The sequence below is a fragment of the Bufo bufo genome, chromosome 6 (genome assembly GCF_905171765.1).
Source record: "Bufo bufo chromosome 6, aBufBuf1.1, whole genome shotgun sequence".
NCBI lineage: Eukaryota > Metazoa > Chordata > Amphibia > Anura > Bufonidae > Bufo > Bufo bufo.
The window spans coordinates 175,040,316-175,067,586 of record NC_053394.1 but is presented as its reverse complement, the minus strand read 5'-3'; the positions used below and the strand labels follow the sequence as shown (position 1 = coordinate 175,067,586).

The 27,271-nt window shown below is 44.3% G+C and overlaps 1 protein-coding gene across 1 annotated transcript; it reads right to left on the bottom strand.

Moving 5' to 3' along the window:
- Window positions 1-5,431: 5,431 nt before the first annotated feature.
- On the bottom strand, window positions 5,432-26,871 carry LOC121005285 (zinc finger protein OZF-like). Its single transcript, XM_040437926.1, has 7 exons — window positions 26,823-26,871; window positions 24,077-24,213; window positions 23,061-23,249; window positions 22,887-22,953; window positions 22,494-22,585; window positions 7,690-7,795; window positions 5,432-6,613 (listed from the first exon to the last, which is right to left on the bottom strand). Coding segments are annotated over exons 1-7 (1,485 nt in total). The 5' UTR covers window positions 26,824-26,871; the 3' UTR covers window positions 5,432-5,720.
- Window positions 26,872-27,271: the final 400 nt, after the last annotated feature.

Genomic DNA, 27,271 nt, shown 5'->3' with positions numbered 1-27,271 from the left:
GTCGGTGAGATGGATTGCTTCCAATAACGTGTAACGATCAATTTAGCGCTAAGTAGGACGTGACCTACCAGGTTTCTACAATTTAAGGGGATGGAATGTATACCCAAGAACAAGAGAGCCAACTCAGGGCAAGGATCCACAGCCCGAGCTAGTATCCCAGAGATCAGGTCAAAAACACTGTGCCAGTAAGGGGTAATTACGGGACATGCCCATAGGATATGAAGTAGAGAACCTCTAGAACCGCATCCTCTCCAGCAGTTGGGGGAGGATGTAGGATAAATTGTATTTAGTCTCTGTGGGGTGAAATACCAGTGTAGGAGGGTCTTCAACCCCGCTTCGTAGTGGGTAACGCATTTGAAATTGGAAACCAGAAATCTGATAGCTTGTGCCCAATCTTCTACTGGAAATGTCTTCCCCAGGTCTATTTCCCATTTTTGGATAGGTAAGGTTTTGACAAAAGTGGCTTTGTCCCCTAGAACATCGTACACATATCGCGTAGTATGTTTTTTAAAAAGGAGCGGGAACTGGAATAATCTCAATATGTCGGAATTTATTGAGGGTGGATTCTGCGTAATCTGCGCAACAAAGTGTCTAATCCTAAGGAAATTATAGAATTCGGTATGCGGCAATGCGAATAAACTGTGAATAGAATCAAAGGGGATAAGACAGCCGTCTGACATAATTTGAGATATAGAGGTGATCCCCTTTTCTCTCCAATTTGTCAAATTGATGTCAGGAATATTTAATTCCAATGTTCTCATGGTGGCGTGTGTTAAGAGGGTGGACGTCATGTCTTTCTGAACAGTATGAATCATGGACCACAGGTTACAAACATGCTGTATAGTGAGCAGATTCCTGCGTGATTGGGAAGGGTTCCACAGTTGTTGAATTAAGTAATCTTTCAAAGAAGCGGGTTTTATAGTGGAAGATTCAATCTGAATCCAGGCCTTTGTGTCGTCAGGGATCCACCATTCCCGGGCAAAGGAAAGTGCTACCGCTCGAAAGTAGTCTCTAATATCAGGAAGGCTTAGTCCGCCAGCGCGCTTTTTCTTAAAGAGTAATGCTCTCGCTACTCTGGGTTTGGTTGGACCCCATATGTATTTACCTACGTTCAACTGCGCTTTCTTGAAAAATGTCATAGGGATCGGGATTGGGAGAGCTCTAAATATATATATATAAACTTAGGAAGGGTCATCATTTGAAATGATGCCACTCTACCCACCCAGGATAATGCTTTCATAGAAAAGCTGTTGAGATCGCTCAACATGGTGTCTAGGAGAGGGAGGTAGTTCCTATTGTATAGTAGAGAGCAAGGAGAGGTAATCTTTACCCCCAAATACGGGAGCTCTGATGTTTGCCAGTCCAAATCATGAGAGGATTTTAAAGAGGCCACCTCCGCTAGTGGCATATTAATAGGGAGAGCTTGAGATTTGGCATTGTTGATTTTATAATATGAAAAGGGACCCATAATCTGCAATCATTGAAAGGGCAGCGTCTAGTGAGTTACTGGGGTCAGTTAACGTGAGGATAATGTCATCTGCGTATAGCGTGATTTTGTGAGACTTGTTACCTATTTCCATTCCAGCTATTAAAGGTGAATTCCTAACAGATTGCGCCAAGGGTTCCAGTGCCAACACGAACAATAGAGGCGATAGGGGGCAGCCCTGTCTGGATCCGTTAGTAATACTAAATGGATCTGACACCACTCCATTAACCCATACCTTCGCAGACGGAGAAGAATATAGGCTATGAATAGTCTGTAATATTTGCCCTGAGAATCCCATTTGACGGAGCGTAGAAAATGTGTAGTCCCAATGCAAGCGATCAAATGCTTTCTCTGCATCTAATGTGATTGCCAGCATTGGGAGGTTGTGTAACTCAGCATAGTTGAATAGGTCTACAATTCGTCTAGTGTTGTCAGATGCTTGCCGACCAGACACGAACCCAGTCTGGTCAGGGTGGATCAGGGAAGGGAGGAGAGGGGCTAATCTATTGGCAATCATCTTGGCAAAGATTTTTATGTCAGAGTTGAGCAATGAAATGGGGCGGAAATTCTGGGGTATGTCCGGTACTTTGCCAGGCTTTGGGATAGTAACTATTAGGGCTTCTAGCATGTCCGAGGGGAAAGAGTGTCCATCTTGCACCAATTTAAACATCTCGTGCATGTATGGAGCAAGGATATGCTGAAAATGGCGATAGTATTCATTAGATAGCCCATCAGGACCCGGGGATTTACCCAGCTGGAGAGACATAACAACTTTTTGAATTTCTGTGAGTGAAAATGGTGCATTGAGGGACTGCAATTGTGTTTGAGTGAGAGAAGGGAGAGCCGCCTGTGAGAGAAAACTCTCCACCAAAGCAGAGTAATTGTCAGGAAGAGGAGTGCTATCTTTAAGGTTATAAAGGGATTGGTAATATACTTTAAACTGGTTGGCAATCTCGCGGGGATCTATCAGTTTTGCTTTAGTTATGGGGTGGATCAAGTGTGGTATTTTAGACTTTGCCTGTTGGGTTTTTAGTTGTTGCGCCAAAAGTCTACCTGCTTTATTGCTCTGAGAGTAGTATTTGGAGCGGAGCCGTAGGAGTGATTTTTGGTAATTTTGGGAAAGTAGGCTACTGAGCTTATTACGTGCGTCCCGAAGTGCAGTAGAACATTGAGAGGTAGGAGCGGATTTGTTTGTGGCCTCTAAGTTAGCAATGTGTTCTAGGGCTTGGGTAATGTCTCGTTCTCTGAGCTTTCTCACAGTAGAATTAAGTTTAATCAAGGAACCCCGCATGTATGCTTTGTGGGCTTGCCACAAGATAAACTTGCTCGAAACTGAGCCATCGTTAAATTGAAAATACTCATTCAACTGCGTAGAGAGCTCTGACACATAGTTTGGGTTATTAAAGAGAAATGTATTATTCCTCCAAATAGGGGGTCTAGTCGATTGAAACTGTTCCTCTAGGGTAATAGTAATCGGGGCATGATCTGACCACTTAATAAGGCCTATCTCAGTGGAAATTGTTTGAAGCAGAGCAGTGTGATCTACCATAAACATGTCTATTCGCGAGTAGGACATATGTATTGGGGAGAAAAAGGTAAAATCTTTTTCAAGGCTATGCTGCGCTCTCCACATGTCCGTAAGGCCCTCAGAATGCAAGAAAGAGGCAACCCCTGTATCTGGTCGCCTGGTAGGAGAAGTGGAGTCAATATTGGGGTGTAAGACGGTGTTGAAATCTCCGCAGAGGATTACTTTTTACTTGTTTGAGTTTATTCACATTGCGCATAAGTTTACGTAAAAAAACCAATTGATGAGAGTTAGGGGCGTATAGGTTAACTATAGTGTACGTGATGTTGTTAATGGAGCAAACTAGAATAACATAACGACCTTGCGAGTCTGTTCTAGACTTAATCAGGGTATAGGCAACAGTGTTTTTGACTGCGATCAGGGTACCTCTCTTCTTCTTGTCACAATGCGAGTGCAGGACCACAGGAAACAGGCGGTGGTGTATTCTATCAGCGTCTGCTTGCAGTAAATGAGTTTCCTGTATACACAAAATATCAATGTTAGCTGTCAGAGCTTCTTTCCACATATAAGACCTCTTCTGAGGGCAGTTGAGACCCTTAACATTAAGGGACATAATTTTGAGACCCATAATGTCAAAGGGAACTGCTTAGTCGACCTCTAGGTTAAGTAGGGGGGTACAACGTTTTGCTTCAAGATCAATAAGGCAGAGTTTCAGGCACTAAGGTTTTGAAGGAAAGAGGGGGGAGGAGAGTGGTGGAGAGGGAAGAACAACAATTAAACAAATAAATGAGACGGAGGTAACCGCCTGAGAATTAAACGGGACGGAAACAACCGTCTAGGCAGAGAAAGGGCGAAAGTTCAGTGCTAGAGTTGAAATAAATCAAAAGTTAAATGGTGACAAAGGACCTGCACCCAATTTGGAAAGTACTGTTCCAACGCCCAGTTGGGGTAATACAGAAGGAATTTCAGCATAATAGACAGAACAGTGTATCGCCACAACGGTAACTCCCAATTTTTGGCTGTCAGGTATAGGGGAGACACTCAGGGCTCAGCCCTCAGACGTGCGTGAGGTGGCAGGAACTTCAGTAGCAATGTCCGCATCCACATTTCTGGAGGACAATGGGATCTGCCAGAGATGAAGTAGTTGCTTTCCTTCTTCCAGGGTTTTGATGGCATGCGTCTGTCCGTTTCTACGGATGAGGATTTTTAATGGGTAACCCCATTTGTAGGGGGAAGTCATTATCCCTGAGGGCACTAGTAATAGGTTGTAGTGCTCTGCGTCGGCGGAGGGTGACCATAGAGAGGTCCGTGTAGAGTTTGACCTTCTGATATGGAGCAGGTAGCGAAGGCGTATTCCGTGCTGCCATCATGAGTGCTTCTTTAGTGTGAAAGAAGTGGATACGTGCTAGAGTATCACGCGGAATATCAGGACCCAGGTGTGAAGGTTTAGGAAGTCTGTGGGCCCTGTCAATGATCATATCTGGGATTGGGATCTGTGGCAGTAGTGCCTTTATTAACCCTTTCAGGTAAGCTTGCAGTTCCTGGGGGGCAACATCTTCAGGAATACCCCTGAATTTCACATTATTCCATCGGGATCGGTCCTCCAGGTCCGCCATTTTCATCTTGACAGCTTCCAGCTCATCAGCCATAGTATTATGGGCATCAATAATGGCATTTTGTGAAGCTGCAAATTCAGCCATTTTCACTTCCACATGCTGCACCTTGTCCTCTGTGGTCTGCAGTCTGGCCGAAAGAGGGTTAATCAGTCCGGCTATGTCTGTCTGCAGGGAGGATTTCAGGGCTAATAACATGGTTTTAAGAGAGTCCTCAGTAACAGGCTTATCTGAGGTGGGAAGCATTTGGAAAGGATCCAGGGGTGGGACACTGTGAGAGGTGTACTCACTCAGCTGTGGCTGGCCTCCGGTACGTCCGACATGCGGCTGGGTATGCTGGAGACCGAGCGATTGTTCCCGCTGCGCCATAAGACGGGCGCCATCTTGGATCCCATGCTGTGATTTTCCTGGAGCTCTGACCTCTTCTGGAGTCGGCGGGAGCGACGGAGGCGACACATGCAGCAGGTTAGTGCTGCCAGAAACGTCCGGTGGGGAGGGAGAGCGGGCTGTGGGCGCTGGTGACATCGCGCTGATAGGGGATCCCAGTGCTGCCCTGTCTGATCCATCGGCGCCATCTTTGAATCGCCCCCAGTCAAAGTAGCTCTCTAAGTTTCCGTCTTGCAGTTTCTGCAGTTGCTTTTTAGTCTTCCCCATACTATCGGCGGGGGAGTAGAGCATCTGAGGGAATCGGCAAATGCTGCTGTGTGCTGGATTAAGACGGGCTAGCAAGGTTACAGTCGCTGAGGTGCAGGAGCCCTTCACTCAAGCGGCCATCTCCTTCGGCAGCCTAGCCACGCCCCTAAAGCATTTCTTCATAGGAAAGAGAACTAATGGCAATCATGCTGTAGTCATGTGGAATTTCTTTCAAAGAAAACCTAAAACAGTCCAAAAAGATCAGCACCAGTAGCACCTTCTAGAAATTCTTCATTTCAAGAAAGAATTGGTTAGAGCAAACAAAATTTGACACATCTGACATCATCTAAAAAATGGGATTGGTCGGTCAGTCCTCAATAGTTGATGTTGGTTAAGACAGTTCTTCCTCATTTCCTTTCCACAAACTACGCATAAACATTCCTGGGAATATAGTTAGAGAGGCTCATCTAGTGTGTGTTTTCTGATGTACAACCAAAATTGATTTGCTAATAAAACAATCTCCACATTCCGTGCAGACAAATGGTTTACTTTCTGTGTGAGTCTTTTGGTGCCGAAAGAGGTCTGAACTGGTGATGAAGCCCTTGCCACAATAAGAACAAGTAAAGGGCTTTTCTCCAGTGTGGATCCTCTCATGGTTAACCAGGTTGGACCTTGAGGCAAAGCATTTTCCACATTCTTGACACGGAAATGGCTTCTCTCCTGTATGGATCCTCTGATGTTTGATTAGGTTTGATTTCATTCCGAAACTCTTCCCACAATCTGCACAAGAAAACGGCTTCTCTCCTGTATGAATCCTTTGATGTTTCACAAGGTTGGACTTTATCCCAAAACTCTTTCCACACTCGAGGCATGTGAATGGTTTCTCGGCATTATGAATTTTCACATGTTTGACAAGGTTGGCCTTCAAGGCAAAACATTTCCCACAATGTGAGCAAGAAAACGGTTTATCCCCTGTATGGATGCTCTGATGAGTTTCAAGAATGGATTGATTGGAGAAAGACAATCCACACTCAGCGCACTGAAAGGATTTTTTGCCAGAGTGAATACGCTCATGGGCAAGGAAAAGGATTTTACTGGCAAAGTTCCTTCCACATTCAAAGCAGTAAAAGGTTTTCTCTTCTCTTCCATGTGGCAAGACTGAGTGAGGATTGAAATGAAATGTCTCACAGTCAGAGCACAAACGCGGGTTTTCTCCATTGTCATCCCTCTGAGCAGGGGATCTGCCCTTGAACTGAAAGCACTTCTCACACATTGAACATATATACATCTTTTCATCTGTGCCAACTGGGCTGGAGGGGTTAGAAGTTGCATTTGATTGCTCATTTTCTTCACAATCTAGAAATAAACAGGACATGGTGAATTAAATGGACAGTTAGAAATTCAGAAATTCAATGCCATACAAAATGTTTCTGGTCTAGCTGCCAAGTCTTTAAAGTGCCGTGACTTGGGACCTCAGATAGAATTACCTGCATGGAGCACGTGAACTTCTATGGCAGCTTAAACCCCTTAAAAGGTTGTTCCCTTATGGGACATTTATGGCATATTCACAGGATTCCACTTCTGGGACCCACACCTATCTCAATAACAGGGCCCAGTCTTGCAGCCGCCATGAATGGAACGGTATGGCTCTCTTCATTTGCTTCATATGTGCACTTTATACTGCATGCTTACTTAGCTATTTCCAGAGCTCCACCTGAATGAATTCTCGAGATAGGAGAGGGGGGGGGGGGGGTTCCAGAAGTGGGACCTACACCTATTGGACATTTATGGCATATTCTGTGGGTATGCCATAAATGCCAAACTTGGAAATGTGTGTGCTGATGGGGTGTTAAGTGGAGCCACCTCTCTCGATCTAACTCCTCAGATATCATGGGTGTTATTGACTGAGGTACATTAGGCAACTTTCGCACTTGCGTTGTTTTCTGGTATTGAAATCCGGCAGAGGATCTCAATACCAAAAAAAAAATGTTTTTTTAGTCCTCATGCATTCTGAATGGAAAGAGATAAGTTCAGGATGCCTTAATGTATGTAGTGATGGATCTGGTTTTTTTTTTCTGTTTTGATTTCACACAACCGCATCCTGATGGAACTGATGCATCCTGAGGTGTAAAATCAAAACGGATCAGTTTAATTCCGGTAGAGATGCTCTGCCGGATCTTAATACCAGAATTAACAAAGCAAGTGTGAAAGTAGCCTTAGAGGTTACATGCTCAATGCAGCTAACGCACACTGTGGGTGGCACAGGCGAAGCTTATAAATCGGCTCAATCCGTGTGCCAGAAATGTATGGTGGCTATTGATAAGGGTTATAAGACTTCAAGTTATTGTTCATTTTGTAGCATCTTCAAATTCAGTACCCGCACTCTTTGTGCCTCCATTACCATAAACACACACACAGCAGAAGTTATATACCTGAACTGATAGTTAAGGGCTGATCTTCTTCCTTAATCTTTACATAAGCATCTCTTTGTTCAGTCTGTGGCATAATAACAAGCTTCACATTTGTTAAGGTGTCTGCCTAAAAGTTAAGCAAAAATATATCCATCTTTTGACCAGTTCAGAGCCCTTCAGGACAAGACACATTTTAGACGTTTTAGCATATAGCAATTTAACAACTAACTTTTCATTTTTTTTCCATTACCAATCTGCCTTTATTTTCTAATTTTCATACACAGCCTTTAAAAAACAGTAGATAAAATAAATATTAGGCTTAGAATTTGTAAAATAGTAAAATATTAATTCCTGCTATTTTTTTTTCTAATAATCACACATTAAAATTCATTTTTATTATTCATTATTATTATTCATTTTTATTCAGAGATTAAAACTTGTGGTATATTTTGATATATTCCATGTACAGGAATTGGGCCAGTGATAGCACTTAGGGTAAAAATGGAAGGAGGTTTAAAGGGGCAACATTTATTTGTACTTTATGTGTTTGGCTAATTATGGGAAATCAGCCCTGTTTGAGTGACAAATTATATATTTTTTCAATCAGATATAATTTTTATTGAAATAAAGTTTCTTAAAATACAACATTTGAAGACTGTACATTTATTTATGTTATCAATCAAATACACAATATAGAAGTGCTAATAACACAGTATTTTAACGGCATTATACAGCAATAAATACAAAAATAGAGAAATCTGAAAATCAGAGTTACAAAATACATCTTTCAAGATAAATACCCCCCCCAGGCAAAACCGTACGGAGAGACCACCGCACCACCATCCCTACGGACAAAAAGAGACAGTATGCTATGAAAGGCATTTTGAATTCTGCATGTGAATTTCTGTGGCGGATATCACAATGTGCTATGTCAGCTGCCCTGTCAAGGCCAATTGTCCCCTCAGACAGTCCCTCATTAGAGCCACAGACGCCATACCAGGGACTGCGAACCAACCCTGCTATATTGACATGAATTTACCTGGGCATCTACTCTTTATGTATACCCCTCTTTCAAATCGTTGAACAGTATTTAGTCGATTTATATACTCCTGTCTGGTGGGAGGGTTCTCCTGTATCCAGTGCTTGGCAAGTAAGGCCCTGGCTTGGAAGAGCATTCTTTGGATACTCAGATTTTTTGTCATCCATTCCCAATGAGTAATATACAGAGTACACAGATTTGGGATCTCTAGGTACCTGTATTTGGGTTGTCCATGTTATGATCTTTACTATCTCTTCCCAATACTCCCCTAGTTTCGAACATTCCCAGAACATATGGATTAATGACGCCTCTGTCCCTCCACAAGGGGGGCAGGTTGAGTCTGATCGTAAACCTATCTTAAATAGGAATTTGGGGGGTTCTATATACTCTGTGAATCAGATATAGCTGGGATAATCTCTGAGATTCACTAAGCGCAAGACTAGGGGTCAAGGCCAGAACGTCCTCCAACTGCTCCTGGGAAAATTCACCCACGTCTTGCTCCAACTTTCTCTTAACAGGTAGGGGGTCCGATGTAGTACTTTTATGAAATAGTTGTTTATATAGCATAGATATCAGTCCCCTAGCGGTACTACCACCTAATAACTGTTTCACTACAGGAAGGGAGATTGACAGTTGCAAACCATCCTTAAATTGCTTCTGGAAAGCATGTCTTAATAGTAGATATTGAAAAAAATGTGGTTCTAGGAAGCCCAAACTCCTCTTGCTTTGGTCTACGGGCTGCTCCAGGAGAGCGGAGGCTCCCTATCCTCCCTACCATATGTGTCGGCCTGGGAGAGAGAGTTGGGTAGATGCTTTTCTTCGGAGCAGTCGAAGGCGTCCATTAGCTGCGATATACAGGAGAAGAATTTCAAGATAGTGTCCAGATGGTACAGAACCCCAGCACTTCTTCACTCTTTTTATCCCACTTGTTCGGATCTATGTTGGCGCTGCAACAAGGAGATAGGCTCAATGTCCCATATTTGGTGGCAGTGTTCCAGTTTAACTTCCTTTTGGGAGACCTTAAACGAGTATGTGGTCGCTCGGAAAGGTGGACTCTTGAAGGGGCTATACTTTTTTTTTTTTGCAAATATTTTTTATTGGTGTCACCAACATACAAAGTTTACGATACTTTCGGTTACATGAGCAAAATGGCAATACACATTTTAATTTTTATACAAGACCCAAAACCCCACACCCACCCCCCTCCCCCAACCAACTAAGTCACATCAGCACATGCCCACCCCTCTATAATTCCAACAGATTGTTAATGATTTTCCCCATCATCTTAGACGTTTACTATAAGACCTTGTATAGTCAAATGGCCAGTTTTCCCAAAGTGCCTTTGAGGGCTTCCAGGTTGTACCATTCTGTATACTTGAATGACTGCATAATCTCGCCAATAACCTCTTGTTTGAAGTTGTTTGCAATAAAAGTTTTCCATTTTTTTAAAAACCCTTTAGTTTTCTTATCTTTACTAGATTCTGTGTCAAGTTTATCAATATACATGAAACACACCAACTGTGACTTAACCTCCTGAATCCCAGGAACCTCAGGTTTCAGCCACCTCTGAAGAAGACAACGCAGTGAAATCAACAAAACTACGTCCACTATCAAAGGGGTAGGATTTTGAGAGTCTTCAAAATCATGGAAGAGCATAATTTCAGGTGTTGGATTCAGGTCCACTTTCCAAATTTCCCCAAGCCAGCATCTGACCTGACTCCAAAAAGCCTGCACTTGAGGGCACAACCATACACAATGAGCCAGATCTGCTTTATCCACCCCACATTTCGGACATGCAGTAAGAAAATCTGTCTTATTTGGCTTTTTAGGGAAAGTGAAAGCATAAATGGCTGAGTGCATTAAACGCAAATGAGATTCCCTCCACACCTCACAAGGCACCGCCTTGCACACTCTGAGCCAACCCTGAAGAACTTTTTCGGGTGCGACTGCAACACTTAAAGTCTTTTGCCATTTTTTAAAGAGAAACTGGGCTGAGGCTTTGTTACCTGACTCCCTTAACACTTTATATATATAAGATATAGAGAGCCTGGACTTGTCCGCTCCCAGGGAGAAAATCAATGAGGCCCCTGCGCATTCACTTGCTACATCTCTTAACCTATCCCTGCAAAACAAATACACCTGCTGAAAGGGTAACATATGATGTTTATCTAGACTATATTTTTGGCAGAGTTCTGGAAAAGTAAGATATCTTTTATCTTCAACTTGTAGAAGGTCAAATAATGTTTTAATGCCCCTAGATCTCCAGACCTGGAACATCTTGTTCGTCACTCCTTGCGGAAATTCGGGATGCTGCCAAATACCCATTACTCTAGAGGCTAGATAAGGCTTTTTGGATAGTTTGCGGACCTCCTTCCATGCCACCATAGTATCACGGATTATCAATGAGTGTTTCATAAGCTGGGGCAGAGCCTGTCTGCTAGAGTGCAGTAGATTCACTAAAGGCCAAGGGTGAGACAGCTGTGTCTCCAGGTCATAATTGGAAAAATGGCTAGTATCGTGCACCCAATCTAAACCATGCCTAATAAGGCATGCCAAGTTGTACAATCTAATGTTTGGTACATTAAGGCCACCCAACTCTCTAGGTAACATTAACTTGGTTAAGGCTATACAGGGTCTTTTACCTGCCCAAATGAATCTAGTGATCGCTGACTGAAGGTCACGCACATCAGAGTGTTTCAAAAGTACTGGTACCGTTTGTAGAGGATAGAGTAATCTAGGAAAACATATCATCTTCAGTAGATGACTCCTTCCAGACAGACAATGACAAGGGAAGGCTCTGCCACCTGCTGAGATCAGATTAAATTTTTTTAAACAAGGGGAGATAATTCAAACTATAAAGAGAAGAAGGAGACTTTCCGATTTTTATGCCTAAATAGGTGATTTGGGAATCACTAACGCTGATACCCTCGCATACACTGGGAAATCTGCCTCCAGCCATCACTGGTTTTAGTGGCATTAGAACACATTTATCACGGTTTATTTTAAACCCAGACACTAGCTCAAAGGAGTCCAGGAGACGGACAACATTCTCCATGTCCTCCAAAGGGTTGGTCATGAACAGGAGAACATCATCAGCGAAAAGTGACGTGAATAATTCCTTCTGCCCCACCTTGATCCCTCTAAAGACCTCTCCCCCTTCTAACATACGAGCTAAGGGTTCTAAAGTGAGATTAAATAATAGCGGGGAAAGCGGACACCCCTGACGTGTCCCCCTGCTCAACGGGAATGAAGGTGACAAAAAGCCAGGAATAGCAATCCTCGCCCTAGGGGAAGTATAAAGCGCTGAAATAAAGGTTCTAACTGGGCCACCAAAACCCATCCTATCTAGTATCTCATCCATCCAATCCCACCTGACGGGGCTATACTTTTTATGCTCCCGGGATCCATCTCCGCTCTAAAAAAGGGACTTTTACGATTTTTTTGCAGGCCGCACGCTTGGTCATACCTAGATACTGGAAATCCCACACCACACATCAGGGACTGGTTGCACACTTTTGAACAAATACGTAGAATGGAGGAGTTGTCAGCAGAGGATGAGGGAACAGATGAGAAATATATCAAAATCTGGACTCCTTGGATCCTCTTTAAAGGATCTCAGGTATTTAAAAATTGGCTAGAATGTGTCTAGTAATAAAAGAAAACAATATACCTAACTGTAATCCCTCCCCCGTCTTCCCTTCCCCATTGAGTATGTAGATGTGTTATCTATTTGTAATCCTTTCATGATCATTTATATTACATGTTTTTCACAAAAGTCGATATGTGACTGATAACTTTACTTGATTTCGATTGGACTGCGTCCAAATTGATTATATTCATGTCAATAAAAGTGTTTGAACAACAAACTCCTCTTGCAACTGAGTGAAAGATTTTATCACCCCCTCTGATTGAACTTGACATAGAAATAAAATACTTTGGTTTTCCAAAGGGGAAAAAGCCCTCCAATCTGAACAGTTCCGGTAGTTGAGGGTTACGCCATAACTGCGTGTTGTCGTTAAACCCCACCAGGCCTATTAATTCCTTCAATTTCGACCAGACCTTTGTTATTAATGTGATTGTAGGGCAGTTCTCAACGTAAGACTGCGGCCTTCCTAGCTCCGCCAATGTGATAGGTGTTTTCTGTTTCATGACTACGGAGGCAATTCTGGCAGAGGGGCCCAGCTGTACATGTCGACCCCATCCTCTAAAGTGCTGTAGCTGTGCGGCCATGAAGTACAGTCATGGGTTTGGGATGGAGAGGCTACCTTCCTCCTTGCCTTTTTGAAGCGTTTCCATGCGGATTCTGGGTTGTTTTTTCCATATCAAGGAACGAAAGATACTCTGTATCTTGTAAAATATTCGCTGGGGGATTCATATAGGGGAATTATGTAGTACATAAAGCAATTGGGGCATCAATATCATTTTGATTAAGTTACTATGGCCAATGACAGAAAGAGGCAGTTTGCACCAGGTATTAGTTTTCTCAATAAATTTAGAGATTAGGGGTTCAACATTCTTTTTGACATATACTCTTGGCTTCAGCGTTATCATAACTCCTAAATATTTAAAGCTACTGGTCATCTGTAATTGGGTATTGGTGAGATTGAGCTGTGGCGAGGGAGGATCAAGTGGTAGAATCACGGATTTGTCCCAATTGATTGTTAATCCTGAATATTTTCCAAACTCAGTAATATCTTTCACAATAGGAGTAATGGAGCGTTGCAGATCTCCCACATAGAGGAGCAAGTCATCTTCATATAAAAAGACTCTCTCTTCCTGGGAACCTAGTGGGAAACCTTTCCACTCAGGTAAAGTGCGCAAAAAGCAGGCCAAGGGCTCAATAGCCACCGCAAACAGGGGGGACAAGGGGTAGCCTTACCTCGTTCCTCTATGTAGTGAAAATTGGGCAGAGAGTATTCCATTTGCTTTCATTTTTGCTACCGGTGAGTTAGAGAGTAGTTTGACCCAGGACATAAAGCACGGTCCAAATCCCATAGCCTCCATAACTTCCCATAAATGCTCCCATTCCACGCTGTCAAAAGCTTTGGCAGCGTCTAGGGATAGTACAGCCCGACAGCCATCAGTGTCAATCGACCTCTAAAGATTCAAAAATAGTCTTCGGAGGTTAATAGAAGTGCTCCTGTCCGGCATGAACCCTGATTGATATATGTGTATAAGGGACGGGGCGACCTTGTTGAGCCTGTTGGCCAAGACTTTAGCTAATACTTTCACATCAATTGGTAAAAAAAGGAGATGGGTCTACAGGAATCGGGTATGTATAGCAAAACTACTGCCTCCCTCAGATGCTGGTAGTTTCCCCACTCTCAGAGCTTCACTGAAGGTTTCCAAGAGGTGGAAGAAGCGGGTCCTTATAGCTTTTGTAAAACTCTGCTGGTAGACCATCCGAGCCGATGGTCTTCTCATTAGAGAAGGAGTTAATGGCCATTTTAAGTTCCTCCAAATCTAGGCGCTCATCTAAATATTTAGATGATTCAAGAGACAGCGTAGGCATTGATATCTTGGCAAGGTAGGATTTAATATTATCAGAATTTGTTGACAATTTTGAGGAGTAGAGTTCCTTATAGCAATTATAGAATTCATCAAGAATTATCGAATCGTCTGCTGAGAGGCTCCCCCGTCTAGTCCTAATGGTTGCTATTCTAGCCGTACCCTCCTGTGAACGAGTCACTCTAGCTGATAGACTTCCCGCACTCTACCCCGCCTCAAAATACTTCTGTTTTAAGAAGAAGCGTTTATTGTCAGCTACAGGGCAGTCTTTAATATTAATTGGACCCTGGGCAAGAGGGAGAATACAAGTGCCGCTGCCGCATTCATGGGTCCATACTTTATTAACTAAGTAGCAGGACATGTAGGGCATTCATGGGGGGGGATCTCCCTGCACTTACTACTTTCTGGGTGCCGCTCCGTTGTACCGCTGTGGCCGCCGTTACATTCTCTCGCGCTGTATGCTAAGTAACAGCATCGGAACACCAGAATGGACCCATAAAAGGTCCTCCAGTGGCCAGCGGGGCTCAAGAGGCAGCTGCCTTGGGCCCCCCAGGAGCAACTGGGCCCAGGGCAGCTGCTCCTTTTGCCCCGCGTTAAAGATGACCCTGGTCAGCTATTTGTAGCAAATGGTCGTGGAGTCAGTGCACAGGGAAGGTGCCCCTACATAGGCAGCTTTACAGTAGAGTTGTTGCGATATTAAATTTTTGATTCGGTTTCGATACCATGAAAAAGTATTGCGATACTCTATACCACACAAAAAAAATAATAAACCAAAAAAGCCACGTGCATTCCGCATTTTAAAAAATGGCGAATCGCGCAGTTTTTATTTTTTTTTTCTGTTCCGGCATTTACCGCATAGATTTTTTTTATATTTTAATAGTTTGGACTTTTCTGACGTGGTGATATGTAATATGTTTATTATTTATACATTTTATGTGTGAAATTGGGAAAGGGGGTGATTCATACTTAATATTTTGGTGGGTTTTTTTTACACTTTTTATTTAATAACTATTTCCCCCCTTAGGGGCCAGAACCTGGGATTTTTTTCATCCCTTGTCCAATTCACCCTGATAGAGCTCTATCAGGGTGAATAGGACTTCACACTGTCCTTACTGCTCTGTGCACACAGCATCAGGGATGTTACCATGGCAGCCAGGGCTTCAGTAGTGTCCGGGCTGCCATGGTAACCGATTGGAGCCCCAGGATTACACAGCTGGGGGTCCGATCAGAAGCTGCCACTGCACCACCAATGAGGGGGAGGGGAGAAGACCCTGTGGCCGCTGCCACCAATGATTTTAATACTGGGGGGGTTGAGAGGGGCCGGCGCACTGTGCCACCAATGATTTTAATGGGGTGGGGGGGTTGAGGGGGGGGGGGGCACACCGAACCAATGATAATTACCCCTTAATACAGGAGGCGGGTATTGCAGATCAGTGTCAGTTAACCCCTCAGGTGCCGCACCTGAGGGGTTAACTGCCACCAATCGCAGCTCCCTGTCAGGGGCAGAGTGCCGGCATTGCGATTCTGCTGCCGACACCCGCCTCCTGTATTATTTGTTAAAGGCTACTTTTCCTGGGTCCAGACTTTCAGTATTAGGCTACACGGAGCGGCGCCCAGCGATGTCTCGGCACTTATTCGTTCGCCCGCAGTGCCCCATTACTGTCTCCTCTCCTGCTCCATATGCTAATTACTATCGGAGCAATGGGGAGGAGACATGAGCTTCTCTAGTGGCCATTCCTTCTCCATTGGCTGTAGTGCTGTCCAATCGCAGCGCAGCAAGAAGGAAAGCCCACTAGAGAAGCTGATGTCTCCTCCCCATTGCTCCGACAGTAATTAGCATATGGAGCAGGAAAGGAGACCGTAATGGGGCACAGCGGGTAAACGGAGCGGCGCCCAGGAATAATGGTAAGTGCTGGGACATCTCTGGGCACCGCTCTGTGTAGGAAAAGTGCTATCATTGGTGGTGCAGTGCGCGCGCCCCTCTCTCCGTTCATTGGTGGCAGCGGCAGCAGCACAGGGGGAGGGAGGACTGCTTCCTTCTCCCCTGTGCTGCTGAGGGAACATGAGCGCGCTCACAGCAGCGCACTCATGTTCAGAGATACTAGACTGCGCAGCATCGCAGCCCAGTATAGAAAAAATGGAAATCCCGGTATCGTATAGATACCGGGACAAAAGTATCGATTGGGTATCGAAATTTCGATACCCGGAACAACCCTACTTCACAGTCTTTCACCTCCTATTGTATAGCCTCAGTGAGTTCCCTAGTTTTCGCCTTACATCTTTAATTCTCTGTATATACAAACCCCTTATGTATGCTTTCATGGTATCCCATACCATCCCTATGGACGCTGAACCTCTATTAGTGCTAAAGAATTCCAAAATCCGCTGTGTAAGAGGATCCCCTTCATCCAGTAGTTGTATCCAAAATGGATTAGGTTTCCAGAGGGAAGATGCAGGACGACCGCCATCCCTGTTAAATTGTAATCCTATATGAATAGGATAATGGTCTGACAGGCTACGCGGTAAGTAGTCTATTAGGGAGATGTTGTCACGGATGTAGTAGGGAATAACACCAAAAGACAACAAGAAGGAAGGGGAAAGACACCAGGCCTCACCCCTAGGGAAGTAAAAGGGTCACCACCTATAAAACCCTGCTACTGGCCCTAACTCCTATCCGTATGGGCACCTCTCAATGGTAGAGATGCCCATACACGGGAAAACCCTGGTGAACCTCGGATGCCCTAAAGGTAATGACAGGGCAGAGACAACCCGTTCCCTCCCTGGTAAAGGAACCAGCGTCTCGCTGAGGCCTAGTAAACAACTGGGGGGAAACAAAACACAAGCGGAACACTTAACTTCTGAAGATGATGGATGAACAGGACTTCAACAAGAACCACACTGCAGCTCTTCCAAAACCAAATGAAGTTGTCAGATCACTCATGTGCAGTGAGTCTTTCAAACCTTCTAACACCTGTCTCAGGTGTGACAGATGTAGGACGATGCCTCCAGCGACCCAATTGGTAAGTCTATTCTGGACAGGGAATTATGTGAAGTAGAGAAACAGGAGTATTGACGCACCTGTGGGTGTTGGATTCTCCCTAAATCGTGTAAATCTAATTCTTGTAATAGCTTTGCCAATGAAGTTTCTGTGGCATTTGTTAACATGGGACCTTGGTGAAATGTATCTAACTGGGGATTCAAGTATTTATTAAAATCAACAAGCATAAGTATGGGTACATGAGATCCCCGAGTCACAAATGTCATCATTTTTTTCAATACAGCACAGGAGTAAGTTAGAGGGATATATATGGCAATCAGGGAAAATTGCACCCTACATATAGAGCAGTGCAGGCAGACTATCTGCCCTCGGGATCAATGTCACTGGAGTGGCATTCAAAGGGGACAGCCCTATGCACTAGGATACTGACGTCCCTAGCATATGTAGAAAAGGTGGAATGGTAGGCATGTGAGATCCACGGTTTGTGTAATGGTCTCTGGGATTGCTTAGACAGATGCGTCTCCATGAGACATAATATGGCTGGTTTTGGGTAGCCATGAAAACTGCCTGACATTTGGCGGCATCCCCCAGGCCTCTGACATTCCATGCTATAATCTGCACCCTATCCACCATCATTCAGAGGGATACATAGATGTGCAACGGGAGAACCCGTATCGATAGAGCAGTGTCTCTCAAACCAAAAGGGGTGAGTGCGTGTCGTCTCCCCGCAAATTCCCTCCCTTGTAAACCTTTTAACATAACATTTCCAACCAAAATAGTGCCAAAAAACGAATAACATGAGGCACATAAAAGTTATTGAAGCCAACAAGAACTACGACAGCGATAGTTCCGCTATCACTAAAAGAGTATTCAGTATGTAAAATACAATCCTGAAGTTAAGAGCCCTGAGCAGCTGGCATAATGGTCAATTATTTCACATATATAAATACCTAGCCTAAGGGCAGTGGATTTACTGCACCTCCCTATCGTATACTATAAAGGGTACCAAAACGAAACAGTGTCATTAGTCAGAGTGGCATAAAAAGGAGGGAGATACTTATCGCCATTCGTCATGGAGCGACACAAATGTCCCCTTTGGAGTCTATATTGTAGCGCCTCTGTTCTTCTAGTCAGCCTGTTCCAATGGGCTCCTGCAGGGAACTTTCATTCAGAGCCACCCAGTGGGAGGCCTCTTCCGTCATCACTCGCAATCTGGAAGGGTAAAGCATGGAGTACTGTACATTCTTCATACGCAGGCGTCTTTTTGACATCGAGGAATTTTGCTTGACGCCTCTGCACTTCCTCTGAGAAATCCGGGAATATAGAGATTTTGTGACCACTGATAAGTTGATCTGGGTGATCTCTTGCTTTATGGAGAATATTGTCCCTGTCTTGAAAGCGCAAAATTTTCATCAGCATTGGTCTAGGGGGGCCTCCCGGTGGTGGTGGACGGAATGGCACCCTGTGTGGCCTTTCAATTGCAAACAAGGGGGGGAGCGCCGCGGCCTTCTCAAACAGCAGATTGGCGGGGGTCCCGGGTGTCGGACCCCCGCCGATCAGATGCTGATGATCTATCCAAAGGATGGATCATCAGTTTAAACAAACTGCAGAACCCCTTTAAAGTGTTCGCAGTAAGGGTGCTGCCACATTTCGAAGCTGTGCTGCGTTTTGGTTCTGGCAAAAAAACACAAATAAAAGACGTGGTTTTTTTTGCAACAATATACCTGCATTTATGTAGAATTTCTTTCCAACAAAGGAAAAAAGGGAAAAACGCTTAAAGCAAAAATAGAATTTTCCATTTTCCCCTACTGATGAGCTATCCTCTGGATAAGTCATCAACAGGGGCAGATTAAGTGCATGATAGGCCAGGGGCTGTCTACCCAACTTGGGCCCCTCCCTCCGTTTTAGTTTAGTTTTTTTTTGTATGAAGAGGCTGCGGTGCTTTGTGAGCACCACAGTCTCTTCCTAGGCCATATCAGACAAAAAAAATAAAAATACCCCAAATTGGGTCCTAAACTGAAAAATATAGTCAACAAATTTAAAATACATATAATTAGAATAAAAAAAGACATGGCGGAGAATACAGCACCACATACATCTTACATCCAGTGACATCTCCTGTCATGCAGACCTTCTCTTTCCTCTTCTCCTCCATTTGACCCAGACTGCCATGGAAAATTCTTTCAGCCACATCTCGTCTCTACAGAGTTTGTTACACAGACACGTTAGATTTAAAAAAATTTCCATCAACCTCCCCATCCTGGTGTCCCCACAGTGTCATCCTGTGCCCGTTGTGCTCCCCAATGCCCCAGGAACTATACTGCTGGAAAAAAACGACCTTAATAGACATAATTGGGGTCATTTATCAAACTGGTGTAAAGTAGAACTGGATTTCCAAAAGAGCTGTCAAAAATGAATGGTGGAACCTGATTGGCTGCTATGGGCAACTAAGCCAGTTCTACTTTACACCAGTTTGATAGATTACCCCAAATGTCCCTATAGTGTCCACAGCAGCTATAATGTCCCCTAGAGTGCCCCTAGTAATAATAACACCCTCTATTGTGCTCCAGGCAAAAATCCCTGTATAGTGTCCCCAAAAATTATAGAATTGCCCCTACAGTGCCTCCCCAGTAGCAACACCCCCATATTAATTTCCCCCACATAGTAATCCCCCCATGGTAATTTGCCCCCATATAGTAATTTCCCCCACACTGCCCCATGTAGCAATTTCCCCCTCACTGCCCCCATATAGACATTTCCCCCACACAGTAATTTCCCCCACACTGCACATAGGAATTTTCCCCCCACATAGTAAATTCCCCCACACAGTAATTTGGCCCCACATAGTAGTCCCTCCCATAATAATTTGGCCTCACACAGCCCCCACATAGTAATCCTTCCATAATAATTCCCCCCCACATAGTAATTTGTCCCCATACAGAAGCCCCAATATAGTAATTTCCCCCCAATGTACTCGATGTCTCTTCACTAATATGTCCTCCTGTGTGTCCCCACCTCATGTCCACCAAAGTACGCACATGAAAAAAAAAAAAAAAATGTGATAAAAAAAAATGAAGCTAAATACTCACCTACGTCCAGGGCCAAGCGCTTGCTCGCAGAAGAAGGCGGGATGAGGCAGGCGAGCACACGTCACAGGGCGCGCAATGACGCCCCTATTGTAATCCGCCACTGGTCATCAATATCAGATCAATGGGGGTCCGACTACCGACGATCAGCTGTTTGAAGAGACTGCAGGACTGATGAGCGCTGCACTCTCCTGAATGTTTACCTGCTCTCTGTCAACATTGAATGGAAAGGAGAAGTTGTAGTTACACTCTATCCCATTTAAGTGAGTGGGATGGAGAAGCTGTAAGCACACTGCTCACCGCTGCACTGACAAAGGTGGACAAGTAAACTGAACACAGAGCTCGTAGGGTAAGTAGTTTAAACCTGATGTATGAACTAAAATAGGTGGACATGGTGGAAATTTTATGTCTGGCAATGTCCAGACTGGTTGATAGGAAAAAATGTGAATACATTTATCAAGAGGCATTCTTTCAATGAAGATGGTGCATAGCACTCCAACTATCTCTCTTACTGCTCTAAAAAAGTAAATATGGTAGATTGTAAGCTCTTGCGAGCAGGGCCCTGACTACTAGTGTTTCAGTTGTATATTAGCCAGTTACTTTTCTTTTGTACATGAACCCTATGAATTTGTAAAGAGCTGCGGAATATGGTGGCACTATATAAATAGGCACACATGGCTTGATGGTCTGTAAGAGCCCGAGATTTTTAATTTGTTTTTTGCTAGTTTTATTGAAGAATAAACGAGCAAGGTACAGCAATGGATACAGTCTGTCATGATGGTACATGTGTTCCATACATGAGAAATTAAATGAGAACATAAAGGAGTTACACTCACCATATGGAAGTGTGTATAGCGTTTGATCAAGGGACAGTTAAGGGTGACATGCACCACACTCCCCACACCTTCCAGAACTTCTGCGGGCAGCGTCTGTTATTTAGTTCACCAAAACCTTCCATTGAGCAAGAGTAGGTGGATGGTCTCCAGTCCATCGTAAAGCTTTGACTCTCCTGGTCATGAACAGAGTCTCTTGCAGAAATATTCTGGCATGATATGGCCAAAACTCGGGAATGGCATGTGACTTCGGGTATGGACACTGTTATATTATTTTTGTCCACCAGGTGTCCCCATTGTTCAATTTATCCCATGCTTTGTGTGGATGTTTGTAATCGTTTGCTTTTTGATGGTATTTATTCCATAAAGATTTAGTTTGTATATGGCTGGTCTGTAACAAACCGGTTTTAACGGTACGCTAAAAATGACATGAAGTTCTTATTCTGCAGCTCAATACGAATCCAGCGATACCAAACTTGTGTAGGTTTATTTTTTTACTACTTAAAAAAAAGAAAACGTTTGAAAAAAAAATCAAACTTTGCATTGCCATTTTCTGACTGCCACAACTTTTTTATATTTTGGTTTGTTTTTGGCATAATAAACTGTAGTTTTTATTGGTACCATTTTTGCAGTACATTTGACTTTTTGATCACCGTTATTAAATTTTTTGGGGGAGAAAGGTGACCACAAAATGAAGAATTGTGTGTTTTTCATTTTTTTCTGTTATGGCGTTTACCGGACAGGAATTAAAAAAATTATATATTTTAATAGTTCAGACATTTCCAGACTTGGCGATACCTAATATGTTTATTTTTTTTATTGTTTATATGTAAAATTTGGAAAGGGGGGTGATTTAGACTTAAATTCTTTCCCCCCCCCCCTCTATTAGCCCCCTTAGAGGGCTAGAACCTGGGATCTTTTAATCCCCTCTCCTATTCAATCTAATAGAGATCTATTAGGGTGAATAGGATTTCTACAGTCTCCATACTGAGCTATGCCTCGTGCATAGCTCAGTATAGAGAAAGCCATGGCAGACCTGGATCACTTCAGCAACGTCCAGGTGGCCATGGCAACCGATCGGAGCCCCGGGATTTCACTGCGGGGGCTCCGATCGGAAGGCAGAGGGAGCCAAATTTCTCTGCCTTCACTCACGGGGCAGGGAGGCACCTGAGGGGTTAAATGACGGGGGTGGCGCGATCGCCGCTCCCTGTATGATACAGCCGGCACCCGCCATGTATGGAGCGGGCCCGCTGCGGTATGTCACGGTGGGTTAAGGGGCAGAATTTCAAACATAGCATCCTGATATCCAGTTCAATATTGTTATCTTCATATCTGCAGTACTTCAATGTATCTACAGGTACCTCAGTAATACTCTCTGGGCTGCCCGCATCCACCTCTGCGTAATCCTCTCGACTTGACAATCTCTCTGGGGTACCCATGCCATTGAACTCATCTGTCAGAAACACACACCAGAGTCACTGAAGAATATAGATAGAATATATGCAACACAGTATAGTACAATACAAGTGAAGAGGTTGTACAACATCTACACAGATGCCCATATATTTTGTGTGGTACAAATTTGGAATGCAGATGGGGAAATGTCCTACATGCAAATTTCCTACATGTCCTACATGCAAATTTTGTTTTAGGGGTTGTGCTTGTCTGCTTTTGGGGAAGGTGATGGGTACCGATGAATGTCCAAGAGAACTCATGGAAAAAAGGAAGCAGCACATGTTCATTGAGGTACTTACCCTGTGGTTCTTCCATGTAACCCTCACTCCTGGTTTGTGAAACTTCACGGTCAATAAATTTCCAAATCTGCAAAGATACAATGACCTGTGACCTATCATCTTCTACCCTCAATGTCAAAGTAGCATCCAGACCCCTCTTCTGGAATCACTGTATCATGTCCTAGCAGTGCTCACCTCTCCAGTAAGTAGGTGAATGACCTTGTTGCTCAGATCAAGGATCTTTTCTTCATGATTCTTTTCAGAAGACTGGGTCTCACAAGGAGAAGGTGGGATGGGATCTTGGGCTTTAACTGAAGCGTCTAACAAATTTGTAGAAATTCTGCATGCAACAAGTTCCCCAGATTTCTTCACAACCATGAAATCCTGTACGGGAAAAGAATGGATTTAGTTCACACTAGCTTTTTTTGCAGATCCATCAATCTGCAAAAACGCTTCCATTACAATAATACAACCGCATGCATCAGTCATGAACGGATCCAGTTGTATTATGTCTTATATAGTCATGAACACCATTGAAAGTCAATGGGGGAGGGATCCATTTTCTATTGCTCCACACCACATCGCGGACAGAGAAAACGCTGCTTGCAGCGTTATTCTGTCCGCGATGGGAGCGCAACTAAATGGAACGGAATGCAGTTCAGTTTTGTCCCAATTGACAATGAATGGAGACAAAACTGAAGCGTTTTCATCCGCTATTGAGATCCTATGATGGATAGTGTGAAAGTAGCCTAAGAACAGGCGATAACGGGGGTGTCAAGTGAAACAACTCCCAGAATAATTCCTGTGTTGTGTTTTAAAAAATAAAAGTCACATCACGTGACATTATTCTCTTAATTCCTCGCCTCTTCTACATGGGGGAAGGGGGCATGTGTCCTAGATGCCATCCAGCCAAAGAGCCGTTTCCAGCCTTGTCACAGAGTCTCATACTCACGAATGGAAGGAGGAATATTACCATGGCTGGCTTCACAATCTTCACTGGGTGAATAAAACGGTTTAGTCCAGTGGCAGCCGCCAGACACACTGAATGCTCCTGTCAAGGGGCCTAACTAAGCAGACTGGAGCACTTAGGATGTATGAATCTTTACCCTGGGTGCAGTAAGACTTAGCTATGCCTCGGACCTCTCAAGTCATGTCCCTGTATAATTAATATAGAGAATAATAGTCATGTGACATGTCCCAGAATCCCTCACCTCTCCAGTCAGAAGGTAGATGATCTCCAGGGTCAGGTTCAATATCCTCTTGCTCATGTGACTCTTTTCATTCTCCATACTGAAAATAAAGTATGGCCTCTGGTCCAGGATGAAGGCACTGGCCCTAGAGGTGACCACTGTAAATGAGATACAAGTATGATAACTTCAATGAAAAACATTCTAGGAGCAGGAAGCTATTCGAGCGGAGAAGGGGAGGAACATTCCAAGAAACCAGCACAAAGTTCCTATGAAGTTTTCAGGTTGAGCTGCCCATAGACCTGTACAAGCTCACCAACCAGTTAATGCCGACCTATCACCTAGTGATGCCAGTCCTTCCTCAAACTGCCCATACACATTCTATAACTGTGGGCGAGTGATCATTTGACTGACAGCTATCTTCCCCACTGTATAGATGTTTGTATGTGGATTCTGTGGGGAAAGCAGGGTAGATGTTTCAGACACTTCTGCAGGCAGCTCATCTCCCAGGAGAACAAAGGGATCAGGCGAAAATACTTATTTTGCCTGATCCTCGTCTCCCCTGACAACATCTGTTCGGGGAGAGTTGGAGCTCCACACACATTCATGTCTCGGACAACAGACTAATGTGTACGGCTAGCTTTAATGAGCATGCAAGGGGCCCGCATACTGTTCTTGCACAGAGGCCCTCTACTGTCTATTTCCACCTATGCTGGTATACAATATAGGACATTTGTATGTGAAAAATATACCTATATTATGTTATTTGATGAATCTGTGCCCAGATACCAAGCTGTAAGCCCACAACTCAATCACTGCCCACCCACCTGTTCCCAGATATCTGACACAGTACTTTATACTCCTTCCCTGACTCCCCACTGCCCAGAGACCTAACACTGTACCTGCTACTCTAGCCCCTGACACCCACCTGTGCTCAGATACTCAACACTGTACCCTCCTTATATGCCCACCTGCTATCAGGCAGCCAGCACAAAACTGGTTATCCAGTACTTATACATCCACCTATTTCCAGGTACACAGCACTGTACCCACTACTTTCTACACTAGCCTTTATATCCATATGCTACTCCCTCCTTATACACCCACCTATACTTAAATACCACTCCGTGTACCTGCTACTTCCTACAGGCCTCTACACCCATTTATAAACAGCCGTAACACCCACTGGCTACTACTCGCTCCACTCTACTGATACCCAGCAGCACTGCTCCTACTAACTCCCCACTACCCTCACATCTACTCAACACTTCTAACTTCCCTCTACCCATAAACCCTAAATAAATAACAGGTAAGATGGAGTGGCACAACAACAAAGATAATGGGGCAGATTTACTAATCCTATAGGTGGCGTAAACTATTTATCACAGGCTGGATGGTAAATCTGGCGCAGGAACAGACACACTTTTTCTCAGACTCAACACAAACTATTGGTTGGCTTACTTTACAAGAGAATTTTACACCCACAACCCCATTCCTAGTAAAACATGCCCCTTTCACAAACTAGGCAAAGAACTCTCTGTAAACCTAGACGTGCCAAAATCTAGGCGCACTCATTTCAGTAAATGTAGGCCAATGTGTCCAGGTGCAGGGCCTCAGAGAACCTGACCCCCTTCTACACATACATGCAGCCCATTCCCACCACTATACTGACCCCTTCTACACATACATGTAGCCCAGTCCCACCCTACTGACCCCCTTCTACACATACATGTAGCCCAGTCCCACCCTACTGACCCCCTTCTACACATACATGTAGCCCAGTCCCACCCTACTGAGTCTGACCCCCTTCTACACATACATGCAGCCCAGTCCCACCACCCTACTGACCCCCTTCTACACATACATGCAGCCCAGTCCCACTCTACTGACCCCCTTCCACACATACATGTAGCCCAGTACCACCACCATACTGACTCCCTTCCACACATACATGTAGCCCAGTCCCACCACCCTACTGACCCCTTCTGCACATACATGCAGCCCAGTACCACTACTGACTCCCTTCTACACATACATGTAGCCCAGTCCCACCACCATACTGACTCCCTTCTACACATACGTGTAACCCAGTCCCACCACCCTACTGACCCCCTTCTACACATACGTGTAACCCAGTCCCACCACCCTACTGACCCCCTTCTACACATACATGCAGCCCAGTCCCACCACCCTACTGACCACCTTCTACACATACATGCAGCCCAGTCCCACCCTACTGACCCCTTCTACATATACATGCAGCCCAGTCCCACCCTGACCCCTTCTACACATACATGCAGCCCAGTCCCACCCTACTGACCCCTTCTACACATACATGCAGCCCAGTCCCACCCTACTGACCCCTTTTACACATATATGTAGCCCAGTCCCACCCTACTGACCCCCTTCCACACATACATGTAGCCCAGTACCACCACCATACTGACCCCCTTCCACACATACATGTAGCCCAGTCCCACTACTGACGCCCTTCTCTAGTTATTACTGTATACTTCCCTCTACCCACCCAGTACTGTGCCCGCTACTCCCCATCACTGCACCTGCCATTCCCTATTCTCATATACCAGCACTGCTACTCATACACCACATACCCAACTCTGAACCCGCATCTCCCTAGTTTCATTTCCCACCCACCTACTCAAACATCAGGCGCACAAGAGCCGCAGCTCCGCCCCCTCCTTATTTGCACTACGCCCACTAGCTAGATCAGGACGTGAGACACACGGAGCGGTACACACCTCTCACCCACTTTCATACAACGCTCCGGTTTTCTGACAAAACACTGGCAACACTGATTTGACCAGACGAAACAGAATAACTACAGCGGAACACCAGAGGGAAACCAGTACAACAAACAGTACAAGTATTCCGCCATGTTGTCGGAGATCAACAATTGTGAACTCGGTGACGTCAGAGCTGACCTTTCTTTCACAGTTTCAGGCAGCCATCTTTGCTGAGGGCTCCAAGTCCAACTTCACAGACTCAATGTCGTAATTTTATTATCATTTATATACTGTAATATGTCATTATATGTATGTGAATTTTATGATTTCATTGAAGAGGGGTCAAAATGGATAGGGAAACTGGATCTATTCTTAATAGCAATTGATCAGATTGCCTCATGTTTTCTAAGGAGATTTGGAAAATTAAAGGGACAGTCATTCAATTACATTTTGCATTTTTCAGTTGTAAATAGTG